This window comes from Hesperophylax consimilis, chromosome 8, assembly GCF_061612785.1.
Source record: "Hesperophylax consimilis isolate HC1 chromosome 8, BYU_Hcon_1.0, whole genome shotgun sequence".
Taxonomy (NCBI): Eukaryota; Metazoa; Arthropoda; class Insecta; order Trichoptera; family Limnephilidae; genus Hesperophylax; species Hesperophylax consimilis.
Window position 1 is genome coordinate 12,617,958 of NC_142843.1, and position 17,360 is coordinate 12,635,317.

The 17,360-nt window shown below is 35.5% G+C and overlaps 1 protein-coding gene across 4 annotated transcripts in view; it reads left to right on the forward strand.

Annotated features, from left to right (window-relative positions):
- Positions 1–17,360, forward strand: part of Smg6 (Smg6 nonsense mediated mRNA decay factor) — a 245,437-nt gene that overhangs the window by 51,943 nt on the left and 176,134 nt on the right. For all 4 annotated transcript variants that reach the window (XM_089634886.1, XM_089634889.1, XM_089634888.1 and 1 more), the window contains one exon: positions 15,171–15,316. In XM_089634886.1, coding sequence (XP_089491012.1) covers positions 15,171–15,316 — 146 coding nt within the window. The remainder of the gene's footprint in view (positions 1–15,170; positions 15,317–17,360) is intronic.

The following is a 17,360-nucleotide window of genomic DNA, read 5'->3' on the forward strand; positions in this document are numbered from 1 at the left end:
CGTTGGCTAAAGAAGGAGGTAGCGCAACATGACACAATACCCCAATGTAATACTTTTAGCCGTGAAAATCTCAAATCATACCCAAAATTTTAATTTTTAAAAGACATTGTGTTAAAGTCAAATAACTTTGTTTTTAGGGTTTGATTTTTTGTGATTCGAAAACTTTATGCTGTAGTTATTATTTTTCTATTTTCTTAATTTTGAAAATTTATGATATCTCTCCATCAAAAGTTGATAATGGGTTATTACAAAAAGCTTACGTTAAGTTACTTCTATCTATTTAATACATGTGATGACCTTCTGCAAAGTCCCTTACATGGTAGTAATATTTCACACCCAGCAATTTACAAGGCAATTTTTCCACCTTACTAGAATCATCATTATAGGTGTGTCAGAGGAGAATAGTGTTATGGCCGGCCATATAAAAGTGCGTAATCGTCGAGATTCTGCTCTCCTGATGTCCCGATAGTTATCTCCTGCGCGAAATATATCCCGACACGTGTTTGCGCGTTCCGTGCTACCGCGCAAATTGTCCGGCGAAGGAGGAATCCATTCTGAGAAATTGCTCGTAAACTTCTCCGCGTTATCTTTGCTTATCTTAGTCTCCAGATCCCACCTCGGCTCTGCTCTCCTGGTGCCCGCTGTTCGTGCATTGATACATTGGTACATTGGTCCATTGGCACGCCTGATATTCCTTTGCGGGGTTGTGTTTAGATCGATAACAGATCGAACATGCGTTCTGCCACCCCGTAATTTAATTAGTGGTTGTCTTGATTCTTGAAGCAACTACTAATTGCGGAAGATATGATTATATATATTGTAGATTTTATTGAATCGTAATTAAATCCACGAGCTCCAAAAAGGATAACCCTCCTTACGGTTATCACCGTCTATCACTGAAATATAAAATTTATATGTTATAGTTTTAAATGTTAAAAGGGGTTGAAAAGTTTTTTTTATAAAATTACGATATATTTGAACCACCGGTTTAGGTACCTATAGGTATAATATGCCTATTCATTGGCTTTCACGCATTTTTTGTTTTAATTTATTTATTATTTTCTTTATAAAACATTGATATTACTAGAATTTTAATTATAACAAAAAAAGTAATTTTTCTGTGCTGCCACAAGGCAGCTTGTCTTTAGGTTCCACCATATATTTTTTTATAAATTTAAAAAAACACATTAGTCATTTTGTAGGTAAATTTAGTTGTAGGTAATTTAATTTGACGGCAATGTCTATCCATAATGCACCGGTCTCTTCTTCTGACTGTAGCTGCTTCCTTCAATCATGTTTGCAACACATATTCCTCCCCTGGATTGTAATTTGGGTAAATTTTGTAAATAGGTATCTCAAATTCAAGCACATTTGGGCGAGTCCATTTTTATGAATTCCCCCGAGTCAGTTTGGTAAATGTTGTATCACGTATTCAAATAAAACAATTGGGCTAGTCAATTTCAATGGCATCCATAGTGAAAAAAATTTAACAAGATTTTAACACTTTTAAAGCACTTGCCGGTAAGATGCCGGGGAAAAAACTGTAAAAAAATCTATACTTGTTTACACAAAAAAAAATAAAAACGCACATTTATAAATTTTGTTAGCAGGAGCCAACCCCAACACGACTGTACTATAATTTAAAATCAGAATCAATTAAAAAATTATTTAGAATTAAACCACATTGTTTAATTCAATATCATCCAGAACATTCCCTAGCGGCGAATTCGATGAGATTCATGTTACCAACTTGCAAATATACATATTATATTCACTCGACGTGACTAATTAACGTATTATTAAATTAAAAGTTCTTGACAGACGTCTCTCGCAGGCGGAGGATTGGTAAATTAAAGTTGTATAAAGCATTTTTTCCACACTCAAAAGTTTTTTTTTGCCGTCTGAAAAGTTCGCATTCCGGGCAATAATTTGTTTTCACGACATTGTTTAAGTGAACAGTTTAAACTGCTCCACTTCCCCGGCCGTCGTGTTGAATATTTCATTCGGTTCCGCTCGAAATCCAATGCATAGAATCATTCGCAATCATCCTTTGCCCTGATCGATGCATTTCATTATTTCGTATCGCATAATCCTACGCGCGTACTACGCGTCCGTCCACTCTGAATACGTTTGCATTAAGCGCCAACTGAGGCTGAAAGAGCCGTCTCCGAGCTCACTTCTCGCAAATCGGCACGTCTCAAATCATTAATGCCCCGAGACCTGTATCTCGAGCGAAATTATTGCCTGATAAATTCTGCGAACTTGTATACCTTCCGTTTATTTCGTTCGAGTTAAACGCCCCTCTATTTTATGCATATTTGTACGCACTCGTATAAAGTTTACGAGATCCGTATTCGTATCCGATGAGCTCGAGATCACCTGTTTTTATCTCTGAATCGATAACGTTAAATATATGATTATTTTGAACATTTTATGCTTCGCTGTTGCTTATTTATATTTCCGTTTTGCCAATCTAATTGGCCATTATTGGATAATAGTTATTTATTCCGCCATTATGGGTTAGAACTTAATGTAGTATGTTAATTATTGGTCGTGTTTGGTTGTAAGGCGGAGGCAATGCGCAAGTGACTAATCGCAGTCCTCCCACCCATTCGGCTACTGGATGTTACATCTTAATTTAATAATATATGTTAAAGTGACTTTCTCGATGTCGTAACGCCCTCAAACGATAGTTAAGTCGTTCAAAGATTGAATGATTGGAAACGACTGAAGATATTATGTACCTCAATATGAATGTGATTCTAATGTAGCGGGTAGGTCAATAAAACCGATGCCAAACTCTTGTAATGTAATGTCGGTACCCGATAACGTCTGTTTTCAATTAACCAATTTTCATTTTGGGTTCGATTTCGTATTGTGTTTTTTTGCCTCAAAGCCTGTGGTAACTATGAACATGATTGCTAGTTCGCTGGGTTTATCTATAAGATGTGTATCTATTTTAAATCTGCAATAGAAAGTTTAGGGCACTTGGAACTTAATTTATCTACTTATGAATTTATGGAAAAAATGTACGTTCGTATTTTTCCCGCTGTGATATAGCAAACAGAATCGTATTATTCAATTTATGTTGACAGCTTCGACAGAACATGTCGTGTTCATTTTGTTGGGATGACTAGCGCCATGGAGTTTTATGGGGGGAGCTAATTTTATTCTGGATTAGTGGTAGTGTAGGGTTTTTTTAAATTTTTTATTTATTGGATTCAATACTTTACATATGTTAATACATTATTTGATAATGTGGGCCTCACTGCGTGCTTTGTCAGTGCTGAGGCCCCCATTTTACAATTATTCAATAATGAGTTAATATGAAATAATAAATGAATAGCCAGTCTCGACACAGGATATCCCTAGTGAGACAGGCGTAGTAAAACTGTGTAAACCCTACATATATAAATGTGCAACAAACAAATAAAGTTTTCGTACTAGATCGCTTTTTGTTTGACACGGAATATGTACTATTGTAACCACTTCCTATGTATATTCACTGTTTAAGCGGATATAAAAATACTAACAGATTTTCTAGTTATTTAAAAATAAATAGGATCGATAAAACCTTGTGTTTCCTAACACAAGGTTTTATCGATCATGTCGGTAATTGCCGTCGCTTCCGAGTATGACTGCAGATCGCCAACGAACAAACAACAGTTCACGTCGACCATATTAAGCACATTTTTAGTCGGCATGTACTATTAGATATGATTTGCAATTTCGTGATTTGAGTTTTTTCGTTAGCGATCTTCAGTCGTACTCCGGAACGATGACAATTTACGACAGTATCGGTAAAACTTTTATCGAACTGCTTATGCTAGGGGGCCAGGAGTGCGTAAGTCCTTAGCCAAATTAGGTATAAGTGTTACTCTACTAAATATCTATTTTAAATGCAATTTATTAGTTATAGCGTCGTTTTTTTAACACAAAATTAAATTAACCAAATTAATAAACCACGATCACTCGTTCAAGCGTTTTCCTCCTTCGAAAGTAGAGAAATTTTCCTTGTTATTATTTGGAGCTAATGGAAACACCGTCCCTAATAATTTTGGAAATCGATTATTTTGTCTCACCGCAGAGCGCAGCGCAAGGCACGCGCACAGAATCACGTGCACCGATAATAATAGGTAGGTACATAATAATATGAAGCAGTTCCAGGTTAACAACCCTTCCTGCAATAATCTATACTTTCAGTATCAGGTTCTTCCTGGATTGAATGGCGACATAATCAAGGGCTGCGATCTCTCCTTGCTGCTGCCCCCCTGGTTTATTATTTTATATGAAAGGATTACATTTGCCAATCGCCGACCACTTTACTGAAACTGACGCTCAGTGGATGAGTTGGCATCGCGCCTGGTTCCCACCCAAGCGTCCCTAGTTCAATTCCTTTACTGGCTAAGTCCTCCATGACGACACAAGCAATATTTTCCGCTTAATGTGATGGTAGTAGGAGATTTTCAAATATTTTTGGGTTTTCCGTCACCCGGAAATGTTTATTTCTTTAAATAAATTTTGAAAAAATAGTTTGTATTTGTGTATAAAGTGCTGGGGAGGCCCAAACCCATCGGGCGTCCCTAATTATTATGGATGCAATTGAAAATCAACAAAACCCCATAAATATTAATAGAGAGACGGATTAGACGGCTACACCAAGGTTCTTGCAAGCTCGGGACGTCACTCGAAGATCAGTTGGGAGTCCGAAAGGAAAGATCTCTTTCACGTTTTACTAGGTATTATTTTATATTTTTTATTTAATATTTTGTATGTTTTTTACAATAAATATACAATTTATACATATTATACAGTGTTATAAAGGTAAATAATAATAGCTTATGCTATTATGTGCAATATTATTTTTAGGAAAACATGGAGCGAACAAGTGAAACTAATACTTACGTACGGTTAAATTAGGCATATATAATGGCCGAAGTAAAGGGTGTGAGGAGAATGACGTGGAAGTAAATGATAGGATACCTCGAGGGCGCCCGAGGAAGACATGGGGCGATCAAGTGAAACAAATACTTTTCAATTCTTAACAATAATAATATATTATGTATTTCCACCTTAACTACACCCAGTTTTCAGGTACACTAGAATTCATAACCGCAAAACTTCACTCTAAACCAGTCATACTAACGGACCGCGGGCCGCATGCGGCCCGCCAAGCTATTTTGTGCGGCCCTCAATACATTTAATATCAGGAACATGGTTTACAAAATCTGGCATTCTATATAATGTTAATTTGAAATTAATTGCGACTTTGACGTACAGACATTGAAACCCGAAGAGAATAGTCGTTGTCGTGTCAACATCAGATCTGGTATAAGAGTGTTGCTACTGCACACGCTAGATCTATCTCCAAAAAACAAAGATTTGACAGACAAATATGCGCGCAAATAATTTTGCTCGTGGGAACACATAAATTTTTGACAGCTCCAAAGTTAAATGCGTCACAGTCACAGTGTTGCGGCTTTATTTCAAGTAAAAATTACGCGTAACACGGGTACGATAGTTTTTTTTTGCTCTCTTATAAAGTATTGTTTTGTTTTTAACGATTTGTATGCTGATAAGTGATATGTACTATTATTATTCTGTTTTGGTTATATTTTTATGAATCTCAAATTGTTTTCCAAAAAACGGGGGTGGTGGGTTTCATGATATTTGTTGTCATACCAGTATGGTGTTGCGGCCCGCGTAGCTTTACAAACATATGAATGTGGCCCGCAGAAGAAAAAGATTGAGTATCATTGCTCTAAACTATTCATAACCCCTAGCAGCGCCGGATACGCGTTAGCTATTAAATATAAATTTTGGTATATCTATACACGCACTTTTGTACATACCACTATAAAATTTGAATATATCTCCATTACAAACTTTTAACCACTGTTGAATTTGGCAGGAGCCCCAACACACTTTAAAAAAACCCTTGACTCGGTGCATAAACGGGCAGCCCGTTATGCACCGTAGATTTCCATGTCCTAACATACGGATTGCATCCTTTAGAGCAGTGCTCCGCAACCTTTTCTCACCTACGACACACCAAATTTCTTCCTAGAATTCCGCGGCACACCAAAAGCTAAAATATATACATATAAAATTGATACACAAATTTTACAATAATTTCTTTTTTATTTGAAAACTATACATACATACATATAACTATAAAAGTTTTCAACTAGCAAATTACATAGGCACTATAACATATTTATTTTTACGCAATCTTAGTAATTATTATAAAATAATAATAAATTAATGAGCGATTAATTGTTAAATTAACCTGCGATTGTTTATTAACCTGCGCTTGTTTCAATGAATACAAAAGTTTTATATTCGGCTCGATTTTTGACAGCGCAACCCGAAATTCTTGGTCAAGACCTTTTAGCATGACCGCTTATCATTTTTAATCAATACAAGCGTTGAAAAACTTTGCTTACATAAATATGTCGTTGAAAATTGAAGTAGTGTTAAGAATGCTTTGATGGAAATGTGAGGATATTCTTTTTTAACGTAAATCCGGAAAACATCTAATTGATCTTCGGAGAAGTGAAGTTTTAATGTCATGTCATTATTTAAATCTGTAAATTCCACTCGAATTTGCAGAAGAATTGCTTCCGTAGAATTTATTGCATTGGTTGCAAAAGGATTTCGAATCCAATCGTATTGTTCCGTATTAATGGAATAAAAATATCGACCAAATTTCTGCTGAAGCATAGGTACTTAAATGTTGTTGGGCCAGATCCACAGTTAATTGTTTGTTTTTAATTGTACTATGGTTGATCCTTTGGTACATTTCCAAACATCCTTTTTGCAAAACTTTCTGCCGAAGTTCGTTATTAAGTTTATTCAAATGCTCGAATATATCAGCCATGTATGCAAGTTTGGCCATCCAGTAATTATCATCGCGGTACTGATATAGTTTGGGCATATTTTGATTTAATCGAAACTCACACACCTCGTAACGAAGCTCAAACAATCTAGCCAAAACTTTGCCTCGGAATAGCCAACGAATTTCAGTATAAAACAATAAAAAATCATATTCGGCTCCCATTTCTGCACAGAGTAGGTATTCCAAAGATTCACGAGTTTAGGGCTCTTGATTTAATTATGTTTACGATTTTAATGCATTCATTCATCGCGTTCAAAAGTTCCTCCGGTAAATTTTTGACCATCAATGCTTCTCGATGTATGCAGTAGTGTGTAAATTGTAACGTTGGATTTTTTTGTTTTACATAAAAGACAAAACCCTTTTTACCACCCGTCATTTCCGCAGCGCCATCCGTGCAAACAGCAATGCAATTGCTCCATTTAATATTATATATTTTGAAGAAATCATCGGTTACTTGAAAAAATTCTTCACCGGTAGTTCGCTCTGGAACCTCCTTACAAAATAAATAATGTTCTTTAAGTCCTCGTCAACGAAAAGTACAATAGCTATCAACTGTGCTTTATTTTTTATATCGGTTGTTTCGTTGATCTGAAGCGCAAATTTTTCAGCCAATAGCAGTTTTCTAATCAGTGTTTCTAATATTATTGTGAATACGTCTTTTAACAGTATCTGCATACAATGAAAAATAGACAATATTATGAAAAATATTTTGTCATTGTGTATTAAATACATAATGAAATATTGTAAAATGTCAAATACATTGAATTTGACCGCGGCACACCTGTGACCGGCTCACGGCACACCAGTGTGCCACGGCACACCGGTTGCGGAGCACTGCTTTAGAGCACAGCCATCAGGTGGTAATGCTGTCCCTTTTCTACCGGCATTTCAATGGAAGACGTTCGGAGGAACTAGTATCATACTCTATTTATTCACCAATTCCAAGAATTCATCACCTTGCAAACAAACACTGTGAACTTATTGATATATTTGGTGTTAATAATTTTGTGAGTTTCAAAACGCAACTAATTTCAGACCTATTTGCTAGTTATAAATTGTATTATTTATTAGCTTTAAAAAAAGTCTTCTCTATATATCTTCCAACGTTTAACTCACATACTCCTTTCCTTAGTTTATTTGTTATATTTTTTTAGACGCATATTAATGGCTTTATGCATGCACGATCATACTTGATATGTATATTATACTTTGATTTACTTAAACATTTCAAGTACTATTATTTAAATTCGATATTAATTACGGTGTTGGTATTTTGCCATTACTTATTAGTTTTTTTTCTATAGATACAACAGACATTATTTTTCTTCCTTTTTAAACATTTGTTTTATAATAAATATCAGAATATTATACAAAGATATTAGAAGAACGAGATGTGCTATGAGCAGTTCATACTGTGTGGAATTGTTTTGCCCAGTGTCGCCGGTTTTGTTCACCAATACTACTGCACACCTTCGCTTGCGCTAAGGTATCCGCACTAATACATAGAACAGATTTCTGTGCGTACACGTCCCGATAGTATTCAAAGTACCCTAATTAGGTAGTACTCCGCCTACGGTCCGGCGGCCAACATAGCATATCTCGTTCTTCTAATATCTTTGATATTATATATATTTATTTTTTATTTACCTTACGAGTAAATTATTTACCTGTTTTCAGTCTTACTGGTTTGCAACACAATGAATAATTATATGCATTTCCGAATGTACATACTTTATATTTGAAACTTTACTTTATTTACATTATTAATGTGTTATTATTTGGATTTGATATTAATCTTAGTATTAGTATTGGTTTTTTTGTATATAGTTAAGCTAATATCCATGTATTATGTTACACTTACATACATAAATTGTCGATTTCCTCTGTAAAAGTCCGATAGGGCGTTAATGAATAATAATAAATAAATATATTCTTTCGTGTACAGTCGGAAAAGATGACAAACGCTAGCCCAACATTTATACTACGTTAATATTATTTATCTCATGAGAACGGGTCGTTTCTACGTAACGTTCTTGAATTCAACATTTTAATAAAAATAAGGATAACATTTATTAATTTTATTTTTTTGTCATATTTAATGTATAGCGAACAGAGATTGTAGGGTTGATGAACAATAAAACAATACAAATTTTTCGTTAGTTGGCTTAAAAAACTCATAAGAGTACGCAATGTAATGTAAAGTTAACATTCATGTAAAGGGAGGGAGTCATTATGTGTTAAGTATTACATTTCCGCAATTTAGCGTTGCAATTTTTACGTTTATTTCTTGAATTTTAAATAGTTAGTTGTTATTTATGAACAATTTTGTTCACAAACCAATGACCGTCTCCTTCCTGTTTCAAATAATATTTTTTTCCAATGGGACGACGGTACAGCGCAATGTTATTAATCTTATGATTTTTTTTTTTTTTTTTTTAAATTATTTATTGAGTTAGTTTATACATTTGAATATAAACTAATATAAACAAGATCATATTTCATTTTGTAATTTTACATATTTTTACAATAAATATAACATTTCTTTTTAAATACATTCATTCTTCCTTCATTCTTCAGACTTTCAGGCATTTCATCATACATTTTTAGTCCTTTGTACATTAGGCAGTTCTGTGATTTTGTTTTTTTCATATGTGGCAATCTAATCCTATTTACATTTCTGGTTTCGTAATTATGAACATCTCTATTAAAAACAATTTCATCCTTAAAATATTTTGGCATTTGGTTGTTCATGATTTTATGTACAAAAATTAACACATTAAATAATAGTCTCTTTTTTATAGAAATCCAATTTAGCTGTTCTCTCATTTGATCTATGCTTGCGTATTTTCCTTTTCCTAGTATACATCTCATAGCTCTATTCTGTATAACATCTAGCTTGTTCAAGTTTCCTTCATTGGCCAAATACAACATAGTAGAGCAATAATCTAAATGTGGAGCAACTATAGTTTTATAAATCAGCTCTGTAGTGTTTCCATTTAGTTTATTTCTTAATCTTCTAAGAAAATTGACTTTTTTAGATACCTTCTTTAGCACATATTCAAAATTTGCTGCGAAAGTTAGTTTTGAATCTAGTATCACACCCAGGTACTTAATTTCATTTACTTTTTCAATTTTTTCGCCATTAATTGTCAATTTTAACTCTGTGTTATGCGTTTTGTTGCCTATTTCCATATATTTTGTTTTGTTGACATTCAGTTTTAATTTGTTTAATTTCAGCCATTTCGCTATATTTTGTAGGTCTTCATTTAATTTATTGATTGCATCTATGTACTCTTCACATGAAATATAGATTAATGTATCGTCTGCAAATAATCTAATTTTGCAATGTTTTATGGTTTTAATTATATCATTAATGTAAATAATGAATAGAATTGGACCTAATACCGACCCTTGTGGAACACCGAGGTTGTTTTCTATCGGTTCTGATTCTGAGCTTTCCACTTTTGTTACCTGTTTTCTTTCATGGAGATATTCTTTGAAAAGATTTAGAGCTACTTCAGAAATACCTATATCTTCTAATTTTTCCAAAAGTTTTTTCCTTTCTATCGTTTCAAATGCTCTTTTAAAATCTAAGAATGTTGCAATGGTGATTTTTTTATTATCTGTTTCTTTCTTCCATGTATTAATCACAATGTTTATTGCAGCTTCACAAGAGTTATTATTACGGAATCCTGATTGTTCGTCACATAATATATGATGTTTTTCCAAATACTCAACGAGTTGTTTCTTTATTACAATTTCTAGTACCTGTTCGTATTTTGGTAACATATTTATAGGTCTAAATTCTTCACATTTTCTGGTATTAACAACTTTCGGAATCGGGATCACAATAGATGTTTTCCATGTGTTTGGAAATTTTCCACTTCTTAACGATTCATTTATTATGTTCAGTAGATGAGGTCCTATCACTGGCATTGCATCCTTTAAAACTGTAAAACTTATTCCATCTGGACTCTCTTTTGATTTGGTGCTGTTTAGAATCTGTAAAAGATATGTTTCATCAATCTCTTTAAACACAAGTTTTTCTCGGTTTAGGGGAACATTTCTCACGCGGTTGTCTTCCTTCAGTATTGGTATACTCTGATGTAATTCCGTTATGCTGTTTACAAAATATTTGTTGAAGCAGTTCTGTATGCTACCCTGTATCTGATGTGGAAATTCAATGTCATGTTTCATCCCTTTATCTTCAGTTTGCATTAATCCTTTTATGGTTTTCCACATTTTTTTAGTGTCTCCTTTTTCACAGATAATTTTATTTTTGAAGTAATCGTTCTTACAAACTTTGAGTTGTTTTGAGTATTTATTTCTTGCATTTTTTAATGCTTTCCAGTCTTGTGAGTTTCTAATGATTAAGATATTTAACTTTTTATTGACCGAAATGATCACCAACACAGAAATTCTCAGGCGGGCTAGAGCAGAGAGAGAACTGCTTAGATTAATAACAATCAGGAAAATTTCATATCTGGGTCATGTACTTCGAGGGGAGAAGTATCACTTGCTCCAGTTAATATTGAAAGGCAAGATAGAGGGTCGCAGAGGGCCTGGTAGGAGACAAATGTCTTGGCTGCGAAATATACGAGAGTGGACCGGCATTAGAAGTGTGGAGGAGCTATTCCGGGCAGCGCAAGACAAAGAGACATTTTCTAGAGTGATCGCCAACGTCGGGGGGGCCTGATACGGCACATAAAGAAGAAGAAGAACTTTTTATTGTATTATTAAACATATTTTTTGGCTCCCTTATCAGGCACAAGAGCTCCTCTTTTCTGATAAGGTATACATGACCAATTATGAACCTTAATATTATATTTGTTAAATATGTATGTATTAATGTAACCCATATGATGTATATTAAAAAAAAAAAAAATAAAAAAAAAAAAAAATAAAAATAAAATTTGAATTATTCATCAAGAAAATTATAACTTTCTAAATCTAGATTTTTTAGCATTATGTTATTTTTTAGTATTATGTGGGGTACACAAGCCTATATATAGCTTTATCCAAATAATGTAAATTTTAATGATTTCAATGTTTTTTTTCAAAGTTATTAAAACTCCAATGGATAAGCTTTTTCTCGTTTTTCGTTGTACAACGTAAACATAGTTAAAGTCGCAGCATGAGAACGATTCGTTTTTCTGTTATAGCAAGCACGTACCTATATAGAACTAGCTATACTTCATTCAATCCAGGCCTCTCCAATATACCTATTAACAATTCCCTTTTTCGCGACATTGTTCCTCCAGTTGCAATCAGTACAACCGGGTGACTTGTCAATAAAAATTAGAATATTTGAAATAATCGTAAGTTAGAATCGCATCTCGTAACTAAGCCTTTGATCTGGTTAATTATTTTCGGGACCTGCATTTTTATGGTTTATTGTTATTTTGATTATTCCGCCCCGCAACATTACATAAGAGCTTTACGATTTCCTTATTGTTGTCTTGGCTCCCTTCTCCCGGGCCCTCGACCCGCGATGATAATTAATTACGCCCCTAAACCGGCCCGCACAATTACCCGGGTATTATTTATGCCACCGAAATGCCCCATCGGAGGCTGCGCCGGGAACTTTTCGGCAATCTCGATAATGGCCGGGAGAGGCGCGTCATACAATTATGCGGGAACTTCATTTTTTAAGGGTCTAATTACGCCGTCCCGTGCGTTTTGACAATGGCGAACCTTCGTGCCGGAATCCGCGGGTGCAATCAACTCTCACTTGCGCGCAAAAAACATGCAACACGTGTTTGCGAATTTTAATTTTTATTACACACTTTTAAAATTTATTGGTTGGAGGAAAATATCGATTGAATTGTAACTAAATATGTTTTTCTGTTCTGGGTGGCATAATACTCATTTATGTACTCTTGGGATATTGTGGTTTAATTTTAACTGTTCAACTATTACTAAAGGAACTGATAAAATGAATGTTTAATATATGTATATTATCGAGGCTTCTGATTCACATAATATTGAAATGTTTTTGCTTCATCTGTTTTAAAATAACAATATACAAACGGTACCGGGAAGTTGGTGGAGGCCATTAGTGCACCTAAAGCTGAATTTTACTGAAGGCTGAAAAAGCGTCGTTAATAAAACGTTAATAGACCTGCTGATTTGTTATGAAGACCTCCGTGGCAGAGCGATCTCTTGCCTTTGGACTCCTAAGGTTGTGGGCTTAAATCCCAACGTGGGAAAATCATATTTATTTTTGAATAGTTTATTTTACTCTAGTAATTAAATATAGTATATTTGGACGTCTTTCTATGATGGTGGATACCCTTAGTAGCGCTCAGGCGAGAGACTTCCATTCGCAATAGAAACTATGAAATGGCTTTGACTGTTAAGTCACCAGACCTGAATAGCCAAATAGTCCCAACTCGCGTATGCTGGCTCTGGGCAGTTGCGATACTATACTATATCAAATAAAAATATCTTACCTTTCTTTCACAACAGAAAACAGTCGACGTTAAACATTTTAACTGACCTGATTTTAAAGAGACTTCATCTTAGTCCATTTTAGTGCTAGCTTTTCCAGAACGGACGTGATATGAAAGCCACCAAGAGCTATAACGCTTTGCATACAATGCCGAGCCAAGTACAGTGTTGCGAGTGCAGCAGCTCTGACTGTGACTCTAGACCAGCGCTCTATGAGATATCTCCGTTCCGCCCACCCCCTCGTGAGTGAACCATTCAAATAAGTCTCAGCCAAAGCTCCCGCAGGCCGGCCGGAGCCGCTGACAAATAAACGCAAAGCCAACGTCATGCCTCTACTCAATGAATGGAGTCCGCGTGGAATTGATGTGTTCCCGGATGATGATTGGTGGTTCTACTGGGATACCCTGAGTATTTATTATTGTCTCCTTAGCCTTGGTATTATTGCTTCACCCGCGAGCAGCTTGGAAGCTCGCGAAGGTTTATGCGGCCAGTTATGGTTGTTGAGTAATATTATTGCCATTCTGATTGCTCCAATAGCACATGTTTATTATTGATGTTGCCAATCGTATTGTGTGATTTATTCTGTGGAAATAGTGAAGCACCTTGCATTTTGTATCATTTGTATGGTCTGTTTTACTGAATGTCTCTGTAGTCGTGAAGATTTTCTGTCTTGTGAAATTTCGAGGACAACGCAACTATTCTCAGCTCGTAATTTCCTATGCTGCGAAGCTTAAATAAATAACTTAAAGAGGGTTAAGTTAAGTTAGACCGCCCCCGTATTCGAAGGTTAAAGTATCTCTCTCTCTAAGTTCGCTCTCTCTCTAAGTTCTCTTAACTACCAATCAGGTCGCGGTTTCAAATCCCGGCGTGCACAAGTAAATATTATTTAATTAATTTTTTATTTCTAAATTAATTAATAAAAAAAATATTAACAACATAGTATATTTGCGGAACGTTTTAGATTGGAAGATACTTAGTTTCGCCCTGGTGAAAGATCACCATTCAGGATTGAAAAGGTGCTTGAAATGACTGTAGCCGTGTTTGGTGACCAGGTACTTGCCCCATCTTCCTTTTCCCCATCTCTTTCCCCTTTCACTACCTTCAGCCTCACAACATACCCTAATTGGGGATGCAATAGTCTCACTGGCTCCATACAGTTGGGACTCTAGGGCGGTATTCACATATAAAAGTTAATTTTAAAAAAATAACCTTTATGGTATATTCTGAAATTACCTTCGCCCGTGCTATGCTGGTTGCTTCGTCGCGTTTACGGCCTCCCGGGTTGCGCGAAAATCGTTAAAAATTATTTTTTTTATAAATTAATAAAAAAGGTCTAAGTAAGAAATAGTGTACAAAACGACAGTTCATAGTCTTTTAACATTGTTTTTTACAGGCCTAATTCAGGCCAAGATGTGTCCTACTAGAGTGTATTAAGAGTATTCATGAAATAATTCATAATCTGCCCTTTTGTTTCAGGAAAAACCACTCTTTGCTAGTTATGCTTTGAATTATTAAGATCAATTATTTGTTTGCGCGCTTCATACGTAATATGAATATGAAAACATATATAGTTTTGTCTGTATACAAACTCAATTCTCTTAAGAAAGTCGTACAAGAACAATATTGTATCGGCCTCCCAATCCATCCGTATACCCATAAATAATCTAGGTCAACTCTTTTATTTCAGAGGATAAAAAAGTAGTACGTAAATCTTGAAGTTCCCGAAACAATTCTTTACGTGAACAAGCAAGCTATTATCCTGATGATTTATCCGTAAAATTTAGCTTGGTATCCATAAAACTGACGTATATCCTCTCCCCAGCATGGAGACGTTCTCAACCTCGGCTGGAGTGATGCTGCGCCAGTTCCGCGCGCTACTGCGACACTCGCCGCTGCCCATCAACTGCGGCCGCCTGCTGCAACTAACCGCCCTCAACATGTTCGCCATCGACTCAGCACACCTCAAGGGTAAGCAACACTTCTTCTTTTCCCAAAATTCCCCTGCAGACCAAAACCGGAGCCCATCTGTTGCTTTCACAACTATGTACGAGTTACATAGCTTCAGTTGAATTTGAAGAGTGGACTACAAATCTCAAAATTTTAAATTGTTTGTAGGAATTATGTGACCGTTTAGTGGTGTAAGTTAAAAACATGATATGGTAGGGTAAATTAAACGAACCATTCACCCACCAACAAAATTAATTTATGTTGCATGCAGATCAACACATCATCTTCTTATACTCCCGAACGAAGTACAAGATTTCTCCGTAGCGAAGGATTTACGAAATCGAAATAAACCACCGTACTTGACGGCTACACAGAAAACTAAACACCGAAAACCACTTTAATTTAACTCATTATGCTGAAATACCGGCCCTAAGAAAATTAACGCGCTCAACACGGTATCACTTGTACATACATAAACACTATATTCTGTACAATCTACACATCTGCCCTGATGATTGACACTGCAACGCTGACCAAAATGTTGGCTAAAGAAGGAGTAAGCGCAACACGGCATAAGAGGAACATCTACGGCACTGCATAAGAGGAATATCTAGAAAGTTTCACTAGATTCGTGACGTTATTCTGCGGGTGGAGTACTTCGAGTCTGCGTGCATACGCAAGGTCATAGATGGCGTTCTCATTTCTCATCATGCTCGCCATGGATGTGCTTCGTAACAAAATTACCAATAATGCTGATTTCTGATACCATAATATCATTTTCTAGTAAATTTGGCTGTATTCGTGATTCGTGTTGGACGCGTGCTCTGGTGTTTTCGAAATGTTTAGGTACCATCGGTGTCGTTTATTTTTTAATTTATTGTATTGTTAAAATCACTATCCATTTCCAATAAGTTCGACTGTATGCATCATAGACATCAGGGAAAGGAGAACAAACCAACTTTCGCGATGCGCCTGAGTAGTCCTGACTGTCCGACTTACGGTGATCAATAAATGAATCTGACAGTATACAGGCAATTCACTCTGTAAAATCACCATTCGATCATTGGAAAATAAATTCTGCTTACGATACTTGTCCTTTTTACAATAGCGCGAACATTGTTGGCTGCGTAAAAAACTTAATTACATATCCCAAATCGAGTAAACAAAAGTTCGGGTTTGTTTCCAAAATGTAATATTTTGTTAGACACGTTTACAAATGTGCCACCTCCTACGGCAGGCGATTTGTTTAAGAACGAATATTAAGATCCTGCGCAGAAAAGTCCCACGATGGACAGTGTATTACTATACCGCGAATAATGGAATTATCCTCGTAATATAACCCCGAGAGGTATGGAAGATCCAAAGTGCATCGGTTTGCACTTGTTGTTTACGTTCTTGGAGAGTTCATCATTGCAGCGAATGCAAATGGAATCTTTACGTGCCTAATGGATTACCGGCTCGCCTGCATTGCCATTGCCAACTACTGCCTGCTGCTTGCTTTAAACGTCTAGGAAACTTTTCCTTTTCCGCTGAATTCTTTTTGGAATAAAGCTTGCCTGCACTAACCGCACTCAAAGCTCGCTTCTTTTGTTTGTACTTTAAGTGATGAAATAGGCCTGCCAACGAGAGATGGTTTTGACTCGTAAGATAAATAATATTCATTCTCTAAATTTGTGCACTTTCCCTGAGAGGGTTCTACAGAAAGGACGTTATTTACACCTTGAGTTCGTGCGTTGTTATACTTACCAAAATGATCGTGTTCATTATAAACCAACACTTTTTAAATATGAAACCTTTTTATAAATGGGTGCCTGGATACAAAATTAAGCTCATTCACAAAATAAATCACCTTTTAAGATACCTAATTCTGTTAAAACTCTTCATTTATGTATTATAGTCAATTTTGCCAGCAGGTTGAAACAAATAACAAATACCTACTAAGCATTGTATGCTGTCACCAAACTGAAACTATTTTCGCAGTCGTAGTGTAGATTTTTGAAATACATAAATAAAATGTTTAACCTAAAATCGATCTCGTGGCACTGAGGTGGTTTTTGCATCAATG